Raw genomic sequence first — 13,776 nt, 5'->3', positions numbered from 1 at the left:
AAAACAAAAGTAATAATAATAACAATAATAATAAAATAATATAAACAGATAGTAAATAAATAAATGGAAAAAAAACTTTTCCAGCCAAACTGGAAACAGCTGGTACAAGTCCATTGATATTTCCATATTATTGTCCATTGTTCCTCAGATATAGTTATCCCGCCTTCCTTCTCCCATTTTCTTTTAATATATCAAGTTGAATATGATTTCTTATGCAAGCATGAAACACTTCTATCAATAGTTTCTGAATTGTAGGCTTTTGTAAACAGTTCAATTAAACATATGCTTGTCTTTGTTACATTTTTCACCTTCATATGAACAAAATGCTGCAACTGCAAATATCGATAGAAGTCAAGCATGGGGTCCCCCCTTACGACTCTTGCTCCCGGGGAAAGCGCCCAAATGAATGTATTTGCATCATATAGTACCTTTTTTCTACACTAAGAAGAAGGAGAATAGTCGTAAGGGTGGACCCCAAGCAAAACAGTTTTTTTCCAAAACGGGTTTTGGCCAAAAAAATCTTTCTTTTTGATGAACCGTCTGCGCCTGCTCCAAGATTTTCAAGGCGTGTAACTTCCATTTTTCCAAAACGCTCGCAAACACAAAAAATCCTCCATACGACATTTTAGTGAAAAAAAGCAATGTTTTCGCTAAAATTAAGTTTTCCAAACATCCCGGGACTTCGGGGGAAAAAAGCAAAAAAAAAGTTTTTGCCAAAAATACATCCGACTTTTCGTCATAAGGGGGGACATGGCTTTGGCTTTGCATAGAAAATCACAAACTCACATTGGTCCGTAAAATACAGACTTGCTTGGGTGATATTTTGAACCCAAATAGGTGAAATGATGGACAGAAAAAGAGATTAAAAAAAAAAGAAAGAGCACGACTTGCAATCTTCGAGGTATGCTGCTGGATGTCAAGACTTGGACTTTGGTGCAGTTTACTGCATGGATTGTTTTCCCGAGATGCAAAAGAACTGGACCGGACATGGCGTGAAGGTAAGTACATGATTTAATTCTTACTATAAAAAGTGTAAACAAAAGGCGTAGACACAAACTTGGCTACGGGAACAAAACTAACACTAACTATGGACATGAAACAAAAGACATTAACTGTGGCATTAATAAACAAAAACGTACTTGCGGTGACGTGAGCAGGTCAGCATGGACTATGAAATTGCATGAAACAAGCAGCGTGAACTAATCATGAAACAAAGTGATGACGCCAGGACGACCAACTGAAAAACCAGGTTTAAATAATAATGACCTGATTGAAACAGGTGCATGAGTCACATGAATGAGGCAGGTGATACTAATGGGTCGTCATGGTGACAAAACAAACAAGGATGCGTAAAAACAGGAACTATGGAGTTTTAACCAAACAGAACATAACTAAACAAGACATGATCACAAAACATGACACTGGAGGGCTTATCCTTTTCCCTTACCATTCCATGACTTTTTTGCATGGGGGCCCTTGGTAAAGCCACCTTCATTCCCCCCTCTACGGGTCCCCCCTTACGACACATGAAAAAGACGGGGTCGCGGGGGGGGAAAGTCGGCCATTAATATTCACTCCAATTAGCTCACTAGCTTATAACCACTAACAAAAAGTAGTGTTTCTTTATTTGCAGACTTCCGGGCGGGATTTTCAAGGTAAAAGGGGGGCGGGGGAGTGCGGGTGATAAAAAGGACATTTCAGAAGGATTCCCGGCATCCGGCTGAGAAGAAGAATCTTGATCCTACACTTCTCTTTTGTAAAGTAAATCTGAACAGCCAATATGGGCATCTACATCAACTATATGATTTGCCTGAGAAGCTGGACAGGAAGCGGCCTTAATTCTTTCGTGGCGGGCCGCCACAAATAAATGAATGTGTGGGAAACACTAACATATGCAGACATTTCTTATTCAGCATGTCTTACTCTATACAGAGTAGCAATGGATTTGGATATTTTTCCTTAATATATTCAATATGCGGCTTCCAACATATTTATGATCAATTTGTATTCCCAAGAATTTAGTTCATATACTCTGTCAATTTCCACTTGATTCAACTTTAAAGGCCTACTGAAAGCCACTAGCGACCACGCAGTCTGATAGTTTATATATCAATGATGAAATCTTAACATTATAACACATGCCAATACGGCCGGGTTAACTTATAAAGTGACATTTTAAATTTGCCGCTAAACTTCCGGTTCGAAACGCCTCTGAGGATGACGTATGCGCGTGACGTAGCCCGGCGAACACGGGTATGCCTTCCACATTGAAGCCAATACGAAAAAGCTCTGTTTTCATTTCATAATTCCACAGTATTCTGGACATCTGTGTTCGTGAATCTGTTGCAATCATGTTCATTGCATTATGGAGAAGGAAGCTGAGCAAGCAAAGAAGAAAGTTGTCGGTGCGAAATGGACGTATTTTTCGAACGTAGTCAGCAACAACAGTACACAGCCGGCGCTTCTTTGTTTACATTCCTGAAAGATGCAGTCAAGATGGAAGAACTCGGATAACAGAGACTCTAACCAGGAGGACTTTTGACTTCGATACACAGACGCCTGTAGAGAACTGGGACAACACAGACTCTTACCAGGATTACTTTGATTTGGATGACAAAGACGCAGACGTGCTACTGTGAGTATGCAGCTTTGGCTTCTAAACATTTGATCGCTTGACCGTATGTGCGCAACTTTTTTTGGCGTATGTACGTAACTTTTTTAAAATATATAAGCTTTATGAACCTTGGGTTAGGTGAACGGTCTTTTGGGCTGAGTGATTGTGTGTGTTGATCAGGTGTTTGAATTGTATTGGCGTGTTCTATGGAGCTAGGAGCTAGCATAGGAGCTAGCATAACACGTACCGTACCGTACGTGCGCGTCACGTACGTAACTTTTTAAAAATATATAAGCTTTATGAACCTTGGGTTAGGTGAACGGTCTTTTGGGCTGAGTGATTGTGTGTGTTGATCAGGTGTTTGAATTGTATTGGCGTGTTCTATGGAGCTAGGAGCTAGCATAGGAGCTAGGAGCTAGCATAACACGTACCGTACCGTACGTGCGTGTCACGTACGTAACTTTTTAAAAATATATAAGCTTTATGAACCTTGGGTTAGGTGAACGGTCTTTTGGGCTGAGTGATTGTGTGTGTTGATCAGGTGTTTGAATTGTATTGGCGTGTTCTATGGAGCTAGGAGCTAGCAGAGGAGCTAGGAGCTAGCGTAACAAACACGCAGGTGTTTTTATGCAGGATTAATTTGTGTCATATTAAATATAAGCCTGGTTGTGTTGTGGCTAATAGAGTATATATATGTCTTGTGTTTATTTACTGTTGTAGTCATTCCCAGCTGAATATCAGGTCACCCCCGCCTCTCACAGCATCTTCCCTATCTGAATAGCTTCAACTCCCCACTAGTCCTTCACTTGCACTTTACTCATCCACAAATCTTTCATCCTCGCTCAAATTAATGGGGAAATTGTCGCTTTCTCGGTCCGAATCTCTCTCACTTCATGCGGCCATCATTGTAAACAATAGGGAACTTTGCGTATATGTTCAATTGACTACGTCACGCTACTTCCGGTAGGGGCAAGCCTTTTTTTTATCAGATACCAAAAGTTGCGATCTTTATCGTCGTTGTTCTATACTAAATCCTTTCAGCAAAAATATGGCAATATCGCGAAATGATCAAGTATGACACATAGAATAGATCTGCTATCCCCGTTTGAATTAAAAAAATTCATTTCAGTAGGCCTTTAAAATGTGTGACTTTATAAATTATTTGTTGGGTCTTTATAATCCTATTAAAGAACGATATGTTTAAACTGATGTTGTTGTTGTTGTGCTGGGACTCTTCACCCGTGAGCGTACTCCGGTTAGGGAATAAGGACACCGTTTTACTTTTTAACTTCTTCTTTATATATTGCTTTGTAGCAGCAGCAGCTAAGCACACTCTCACATCACACTGTTCAACACATTGCCCGAAGGACCCCGGAAAAGTAAATATAGCTGCCCGGTAAACTGCCTGACTCAAAACAGACGTAACTTAAAGGTGCATGACTACAATAATAGCTCGTTTACGTCAACAATAATACAGTCAATTATATTCAACAATTATCATATTAAGTAGGGAACTTTCTCTTAATCTTCTGACAAAGGGAATTTATAACAAATCAATTGTATTAATTATCTTTATTACTCTCTTTTGTAATATGATGATTGTGTTGTGATTGTTTTATATGTATGTCCCCAGACCTTTATGCAATATAAAAGTGAGAGAAAATGGCTGAATTGTTTGTGGAAGGATGGTTTTGTTTTTACAAACTTACATTTATAGATAAAACAAAAATGTTCATTATTGTGTTTTAAACATTTTGTATGTTTTTTTTTCTTTTTTAACATCCCCAAAACAATATACATTTCAGAAAACAAGTGTGGAGTGTCAGGCAAAAGCCAATATTGTACATCATCCCACAGAGATTTACTTTGCATATACATTCATAACATAAACTATTTTATTTCCCTATCACAGAAAGAACAAGTGTTGTCTTCAATTGTAAAACAACATCCTAAAATTATTTTAAGTGGTCAATTTTTTTTTTTTTTTTTTTTTTTTTTATGAACGCCTTTGCCTTTGGAAGAATGGATTCTTTCAAATTATGAATATTTTTTGTTTGTTTGTTTTGTTCCAGAGAAAATACAGCAAATAAGAAACAGTAAATAATTGTGTCCAAAAAGGGACAAGCGGTAGAAAATGGATGGATGTCTAATTTCAGAGTATCAAATCTGTAATATTGTGTCCATCCACTAAAAGCCCAGAAAGTTTAGAAAAGAGTTCTGAAAAAGATGATATGCTGTACTTAGAATATTTTGAACGAAAACCTTTATAATTGTTTTTAAATATTTTTGTCTATTTGCAGGTCGTACTTAATGAAATCTTAAAATATTATAATACTTTTATCACTCAATAAGTGCATCAGCGACCAAATGCCTATTTCAAACCATTAGGGTTGCCAACACCCAGACTTTGAAATAAGGGACATATCGTGGGCGGTCGGAACATTTTTGGTGTCACTTATAAAATTTGGGTGTCTTCAGTCCGGGCCTGAAAAAATGCTTAGAAAATGCTTTAAAAATGCCAAAATGCTTAGAAAAATGAACTTTACACCTCCACTGACGTCAGACATAAGAGGCGCTGACGTCAGTGACTGCCGCGATGCCAAAAGTTAAAGGATTGACTGGAAAGACTGATTTGAAGCTGGGCACAGGACATGATGGGATTCAAGAAGGGATACTACAAAAAATACTCCAGGAATTTAAAGAAGAAATGATAGAAAAATTGGAAGAATTGATGGATGGATCGAAAGAGGAAATGAAAGAAATGAAAAAAGAGAACAACTCCAGAAATAAAGAAGCCACTGAAATGAGCAAACAAATGAAGATCCTTCAAGAAGACAACAACATGCTGAGGAATATCATAGATGAAATGGATCAGGATAAACGAATGAATGATATCATTGTGACAGGGCACCGAATTAAACCAAGATCCTATGCGAAAGCTGTGAATAATGAAGGTGAACCAGATCAAATGGATATGGTCTCAGCAGAACAGCAAGTGGTCAACTTTCTGCAATCAAAAGAAATTGAAATTGACATTAATACCATCGAAGCATGCATCCCACTGAACGGAAGAAACAACAACGCCACTCCAGTCGTGCTCGTGAAACTCGTAAACAGAAAATCTAAAATGGCATTGCTGAGACAGGGGAATAAGCTGAAGGGAACAAATGTGTACATGAATGAGCATCTCACAAAACGTAATGCTGGAATCGCCAAGAAAGCACGCGACTTGAGAAGGCAGGGAAAAATCCAGGGAACTTGGAGCACCAACTGTAAAATCTACATCAAGCTGAATGGAGGTCCAGAAGCAAGAGTAATTATTGTCCATGACATCAAGGACCTGGACAATTTTTAAAGTTTACACAGCTACCACAACAACGATGATAATGGACTCTGACAGAAAACAAGCACCTAAATTCAACATCGACACTACTATGTTCCAAGGGACGACTAAACAAGAGGACCTAGATTCAGGATTGCATCCACCTACACTTATAGAGATTATTGAAACAACATCAAAGTTTGTTGAACAAGAAAATATGGAACTAAAAAATTTCTGCAACAAAGATCACAAAAACCAGGATTTGGAAAATGATATAGATCCAGATACAAATTTTTTCTCCCACATCAGTAATAGTTGTTTTTATTATACAGATGATCAATATAATAGCAACATTGAATGTGATAACAAATTGTCAATTATTCATTTTAATAGTAGAAGCTTGTATGCAAATTACAACAACATTAAGAACTTTTTGGAACACATCAACGAACCCTTCAAAGTGATTGCTGTCACAGAAACATGGATTGATGATAAAAAAGGAATAGATTTTGATCTGGAGGGATATGAACTAAACTACATCAACAGAACCAACAAAAATGGAGGAGGAGTAGCTGTGCACGTGATGAAGAACCTGAACTACAAAGTGGTAAAAAAAACATGTCATTTGCTATAGATAATATCTTAGAATGTATAACCATTGAAATATGTCAGGAAAAAAGCAAAAACATATTCATCAGTTGTATATATAGATCACCTAAGTCAAGTATAGAAACATTTGAAGAATGGATCAAGGCAACTTACATGGACAATGGTCAAAGAATAATGTTCTTATGTGGTGACTTTAATATTGACTTATTGAACCCCAACAAGCAAAAGTCTATTGATGACTTCATTGATACAATGTACAGCATCAGTCTATATCCTAAAATCACAAAGGCAAGCAGAATCACGGGACAATGTGCCACGCTTATTGATAATATTTTTACCAATGATTTTGATAATAACACTACAAGTGGTCTACTTATAACCGACGTTAGTGATCATCTGCCAGTTTTTACAATATATGATGGAAACTACAAGAAGAACATGGAAGACAAAAGGACATTTCGAAGACTGTGCACAGAGAAGAGGATGACTGCCTTCAAAATTGAGCTACAAAAGCAAGATTGGGACAATGTGTATAATGAAAAAGAGGTTGATGAAGCATATGAACATTTCTTAAACAAGTTCATAATACTTTATGACAAACATTGTCCATGGATACAACTCAGTAACAAGCAGAGAAAGAATAATCAACCATGGATGACAAAAGGATTAAAAAATGCTTGTAAGAAGAAGAATACACTATATAGAAAATTTATAGCACAAAGAACTATAGAGGCAGAAATTAAGTACAAAAAGTATAAAAACAAGTTAACAGACATACTACGATCATGTAGAAAAGAATATTACAGTGAATTATTGGACAGGAACAAAAATAATATGAGAGCAACATGGGGCATCCTCAATAGCATTATTAAAAATGGAACTAAGAGGGACTACCCCCAATACTTCTTAGATGAAAATAAAAAAAAATGGCAACATAAAGGAAGTAGTTGAAAGCTTCAATAATTATTTTGTAAATATTGGACCAAAATTGGAAGAAAGGATTCCAGACCCAGTTCCAATTGAGGACTACAATGATACCATAGAGCGAAATCCCAACTCCATGTTCCTCAGTAATGTGACACAGGAGGAAATAGTTATAATCGTGAAAAAATGTAAATCTAAGACTTCAACTGATTGTAACGGAATTGATATGGAAACGATAAAAAATATTATTGAAGAGATCTCAGGACCATTAATGTATATTAGTAACCTATCATTTCAAACAGGTACATTTCCAAACAAAATGAAAATAGCTAAAGTTGCACCAATTTATAAGACTGGAGACAAACATCAATTTACAAATTATAGACCTGTTTCTTTACTTCCACAATTTTCTAAAATCATTGAAAAACTGTTCAATAACAGATTAGAAAGTTTCATAAATAAAAATAGAATACTCGAAGAGAACCAATATGGATACAGAGCTAATGTTTCAACTTCAATGGCTTTAATTGAAATTACAGAAGAAATTACCAATGCAATAGATAGTAAAAAATGTGCGGCAGCGGTTTTTATGGATCTAACTAAAGCATTTGACACAACTAATCACAATATTTTAATCAAAAAACTAGAAGGATATGGCATCAGAGGGTTAGTCTTAAACTGGATAAGAAGTTATCTAACGAACAGGAAACAATACGTGAAGCTAGGCGAACACACGTCTACAACGCTAAATATATCCTGTGGTGTACCTCAGGGATCAATACTAGGACCTACATTATTCAATCTCTATATAAATGACATTTGTAAAGTTACAAAAGATTTAAAGTTAGTATTATTTGCGGATGATACAACAGCGTTTTGTTCAGGAGAGAACACACAGGAGATAATACAAATAATAACAGAAGAAATTAACAAATTAAAAAGATGGTTTGACAAAAACAGACTATCGTTGAATCTTAGTAAAACTAAAATAATGCTATTTGGTAACAGTAGAAGAGAAAGTCAAACACAAATACAAATAGACGGAATAGAAATTGAAAGAGTAAACGAAACCAAATTTCTAGGTATAATGATTGATGATAAATTGAACTGGAAATCTCACGTAAAAAATATACAACATAAAGTTGCAAGAAACACGTCAATAATGAATAAAGCAAAACATGTTCTAGACCAAAAATCCCTTCATATTCTCTACTGCTCACTAGTGTTACATATCTGAGCTATTGGGTAGAAATATGGGAAATAATTACAAAAGTACACTTCATTCATTAACTGTGTTACAAAAAAGATCAGTTAGAATAATACATCATGTTGGATATAGACAACATACAAACACTTTATTTATTGAATCAAAAATACTGAAATTCCACAACATAGTGAATTTGCCAACAGCTAAAATTATGCACAAAGCAAACTATAACCTGCTAGCCAAGAATGTACAACAATTCTTCTCAAAAAAAGAGGAGAAATATAATCTTAGAGAAAAACGTAATTTAAAACATTTGTTTGCACGTACAACACTTAAGACCTTCAGTATATCAGTATGTGGAATTAAATGATGGAATGGATTAAGCAAAGCAATCAAACAATGTACTAATATGATCCACTTCAAGAAACTCTTCACACTTAAAGTGTTTACAAAGTACAAAGAAGAAGAACCATGACAAACATTCTCAATTTATTTCATCCATCCATTCATTCATTCTTAAAGTAATCTTACTTACCTCATCATATGAAATATGACTTACTTCACCAATTATTATTATTAAATTCTTACTATTATTTATTTATTTATTTTTATTGTGATTACTTATGGAGTTTATTGTGAAAAAATTGTGAACAGGAAGTGAACAAAAAGTTTTGCAACTGTTATGTAAAGAAAAGGGGTAGGATTAAATAAGCTCTGCTTCTTCCTACTCCTTTTCGAACATGTTGAAAAGAAACTGGAAATTGTGATGTATCATGTTGTATGCTTGCATGTTCCAAATAAACTCAAACTCAAACTCAAACTCAAACTAGACCACTGTTGCACTTACTGTAAGTCCTATTCATACCATAATCACAACAAAATTGTATTCTTCAACAATACATTTGTTTTTTCAAAATGTGCAAAACAGAGGGGAAACGTCATACTTAAATAAAATAAATCCTGATCAATGTAAAATGTGCAAAACAGAAAATGTGCAGTTTCTTCAAAAACATTTGCCATTAAAGAGCTGGCACACAAGGACCAAACAGAAAGGTTGATAATATGGATGTTAACAATGTCCATGTGAATGTCCATATAAGATGGAAGTCAATGCCCGTAAATGTCCTTCATGGAGTGTTAGGGCCAGCTAGGGGACATCCTGGCGACACTTCTGATTGATGAGAAAGAAAAGAAGAACAATAGGAAAAACGTATTAGGAGTATGTTCGAAGGACAGCCATTGGGGAAAAAGTAAATGAATAAATTTAAATTAAAAATTAAAAAAATAAATATATATATATATATATATATATATATATATATATATATATATATATATATATATATATATATATATATATATATATATAAAAATAAATAAATAAAATACAAAATAAAAATACAATAAAAAGCTTAGTTACTCACCTATTTCTTTCTCCAGGGAAACTTCCTGCTTCTCTTCCTGCGGCCACAAAGAGCGGTCCTAGTGCCCTCCACATGGTCCTAGTGCCCTCCACATGGTCCTAGTGCCCTCCACATGGTCCTAGTGCCCTCCTCATTCCCTAGCCGCCATTAAACAACAACAAAAAGAAGAACGACGAAGCCAAGTTGGAAGTGGTCCATTAAAAGGTTGATAGCACGACCTCCTGTACTGTAGAATGTAGTATGGACCATAGGACAGGACGAAGACCTCCTGTACTGTAGAATGTAGTATGGACCATAGGACAGGACGTTAAGAAGCCGTGGAGGCCTAAGATGCTCTACTAGTCTGCTGGAAATCCAAAGAAGACGAAGGAGTAAAAAGCAAAATGGCGTTTGACAAAGAAGGCCTAAACGTGGCCACTGGCCATTATTGTTTCTCTATTTGTATTTAGTGCATACATGTACGCATATATGTCGTGTAGTAGATGAAACATTGTTTGTATCCGGATACATTAGTCGGAGCGCACTTTATCAAGTCTTAGCTTGCTACTTAGCTTAGCTTGTTAGCTGCTAACAAAGAGACGCGGACGTTATCAACACATCGCTAAGTAGACATCAAATGTGAGTGTAAAGTGTTGTGATTGTGTGAACATGTGAGTGTAAAGTGTTGTGATTGTGTGAACATGTGAGTGTAAATTGTTGTGATTGTGTCAACATGTGAGTGTAAAGTGTTGTGATTGTGTGAACATGTGAGTGTAAAGTGTTGTGATTGTGTGAACATGTGAGTGTAAAGTGTTGTGATTGTGTGAACATGTGAGTGTAAATTGTTGTGATTGTGTGAAAGTATGAGGAGGAACTTTGTCCAACAAAAGAGGAGAAGGAGCGACAACATCAACTATGGACGCTATTTTCAAGAAACATCAAGTCAGGTTTGTTGACTTCTTACTCTCACATCTTTACTAACTTTATATTTGATTATTAACACTTTTCTTCAATAGATGCTTTGTCTTGTGGGGATGATGCAATGCTTTCATTTACATTCTTCATGAAAAGGAGACAGTTTGAGGTTGATGTTCCTCTCAGTTTGTAACAATGTGTGATTGATTGATTGAAGGAGTTATGAGAAGTTTGCATAGGAAGGCTACACTTTCATCACGGTACACATTCACTGCTACAACAAAGCCTGAGATGGTTTCAGTTGAAATATATATTTTAACTCACACAGAACTATGTAGAAAGTAACATTTAAAATACAAATATACTGCAAAAAAATATAATTTCAAATAGGTAAAATACTTTGTGTATTTCCAGTTACGACTAGCTGCAACCTGTAATATGTTTTCTTTTTGATAGGAAGATCCACATGTTGGTGGTATAGCAGGCAAACAAATTGGAACCTTTTTTGGAGTGAGATCTGGGTTGAATGTGATGTGTACAACTACCTCTGGTGTTATAATGGTCAATATATTTTGAAGTATCTCGACAGGTACATGGGTATTTTAGTGATATGGTGTATCTTGTACACCATACCAACTGCAAGAAGATGTACTCTGTCGGCTACCAAGAGCTTCCCCACTTTAAGGAAATGGTTGGCGGAAAGGTGAGCCCGAGATGGACGGTTGAGTAGAAGCCCAATCATTTTGTTTTGGGCTGTCTGGAGTTTGTTTTTCAGGGCTGTTAAGGCGTCATGGTACTAAACATGAACTCTGTAGTCAAAGTGGGGTTAAATGAGTGCTTGTGTTAGAGTCTTAAGTGTATTTCTACCCACCAGCGGGGTGATCCTACTACGTAAGAACTAGGGTTGTATGGTATACCAGCATTCGTATAGTATCGCGATACTAATTAATAATATTCGGTACTATACCGTCTCTAAAAAGTACTACTTCTATGATTACATCAATATTTTTTGGCATCACAAAAAAGTGACTGGCTTTCTGTCAGAGTGTTGTAGATGGTCTTCAATTCCTAAAGAGGAATTGTTGATGGAGATACTCTATAAAACAGCACATAGTAAAACATGTTTTTGGTAAAAGTTCCTTTTGGCCCAGCCAACAAAATGACCACCCAAAAGTATTCTGCATGATAACAAAAACATACCATGAATGTTTTTTTAAGTGATTTTGGAATTAGATTTTTTTTATTTCCATGATATTTAAGTTATGGTAATGACAATCTCAATATTTACACACTTTACATCAGTGAAGTTAAGAATGCCTCAATCAATGCTGTCTCGTACTTATAAAACTTTTCAAATTGACTCCCATCAAATTTCCAAGTCTGTTTTTGTACTCACTGTACCACTTTTTAATTAATTTTAGGACAAAAGGTGGTATTTCCTGTGTTTTTATTGGTTATTTTGCTACACACTTTTAACACAACACACAAAAGAACACAAATAATCTCATTGTGTTAACAGTGTCAGTCCAAAACTATTTATATTCTCTCTTTATCTCTTATCATTTATCTTATTGACTTATTTACCCAACAGACGTCCAGTAGCCCCCCACATTAAAGAGGAAGAGGAGGATCCACAGCCCCCCCACATGAAAGAGGAAGAGGAGGATCCACACATGAAAGAGGAAGAGGAGGGAGGGTGTCCTGTAGGGCAGGAGGAGGATGATGTCAGCAAGTTTCCACTGACTGTTGTCTCTGTGAAGACTGAAGAGCATGAAGACAAAGCACCTGAGTCCTCACAGCTTCATCACAGTCCAAGTAAGCACATATCATTTTATTCTCAGGGCATTCAATCCATCACAACTGGACTGTTCACTTTGTCTTAGAGGACTCATCCAAGTAGGCTTCATCACTTCATGCTCATACACTTCAAGTCTTAAATCTAATCATTGGAATTTAGAGGGGAACTTTTTTTGGGAGAATTGTTCTATCGTTCACAATCATTATAAAAGACACAACGGTGGATATATCAAAAACAATAAAAAAATCACATTCTAACTAGGGCTGGGCGATATGGCCTTTTATTAATATCTCGATAATTTTAGGCTATATTGCGATACACCATTTATATGTGGATATTTTGCCTTAGCCTTGAATGAACACTTGATGCATATAATCACAGCAGTATGATGATTCTATGTGTCCACATTAAAACATTCTTCTTCATACTGCATTAATATATGCTACATTTAAACTTTCATGCAGAGAGGGAAGTCACAACTAAGTAAATTTAGCAAAAGTGTATTTATTAAACAGTTATTAAGCAGTGGCACAAACATTCATGTCATTTCAAAACAGAAAGTGCAAGATTGTCAGAGACATTTTAAAACAAGCTATTAGTGCACTTTTGTGCATGATGTCACTAAGATGACTTATCAAAACAACACTAAATTAAAGTGCACTTTTTGTACAGAACGCCACTACAATAGTTTAAAACAAATAAAGTGCACTTTTGTGCATGATGTCACACAAGATATTTCAATAAGTGTCCAATAAAAATGAGCTGCATAATAGGAAATCAAATAGTGTACAAACCCCGTTTCCATATGAGTTAGGAAATTGTGTTAGATGTAAATATAAATGGAATACAATGATTTTCAAATCCTTTTCAACCTATATTCAGTTGAATATGCTACAAAGACAACATATTTGAAGTTAAAAATGCTAAACATTTTTTTTTTGTGTAAATAATCATTAACTTTAGAATTTGATGGCAGCAACACGT

The 13,776-nt window shown here is 35.7% G+C and overlaps 1 protein-coding gene across 4 annotated transcripts in view; it reads left to right on the top strand.

Moving 5' to 3' along the window:
* Nucleotides 1–32: 32 nt before the first annotated feature.
* Nucleotides 33–13,776, top strand: part of LOC133639730 (gastrula zinc finger protein XlCGF57.1-like) — a 51,630-nt gene continuing 37,886 nt past the window's right edge. Inside the window, exons 1-5 of one of the 4 annotated variants that reach the window (XM_062033298.1) lie at nucleotides 33–998; nucleotides 10,117–11,026; nucleotides 11,451–11,504; nucleotides 11,573–11,697; nucleotides 12,586–12,809. In XM_062033298.1, coding sequence (XP_061889282.1) covers nucleotides 10,943–11,026; nucleotides 11,451–11,504; nucleotides 11,573–11,697; nucleotides 12,586–12,809 — 487 coding nt within the window. In that variant the 5' untranslated portion in view covers nucleotides 33–998; nucleotides 10,117–10,942. Of the gene's footprint in view, nucleotides 999–10,116; nucleotides 11,027–11,450; nucleotides 11,505–11,572; nucleotides 11,698–12,585; nucleotides 12,810–13,776 lie in introns of those variants that run through there. The other 3 variants (XM_062033297.1, XM_062033295.1, XM_062033296.1) reach the window with 3 other exon arrangements.

Source organism: Entelurus aequoreus, linkage group LG22, assembly GCF_033978785.1.
Source record: "Entelurus aequoreus isolate RoL-2023_Sb linkage group LG22, RoL_Eaeq_v1.1, whole genome shotgun sequence".
NCBI classification, from domain to species: Eukaryota; Metazoa; Chordata; class Actinopteri; order Syngnathiformes; family Syngnathidae; genus Entelurus; species Entelurus aequoreus.
The sequence above is the reverse complement of the archived record's forward strand: the minus strand, read 5'-3'. Positions and strand labels throughout refer to the sequence as shown.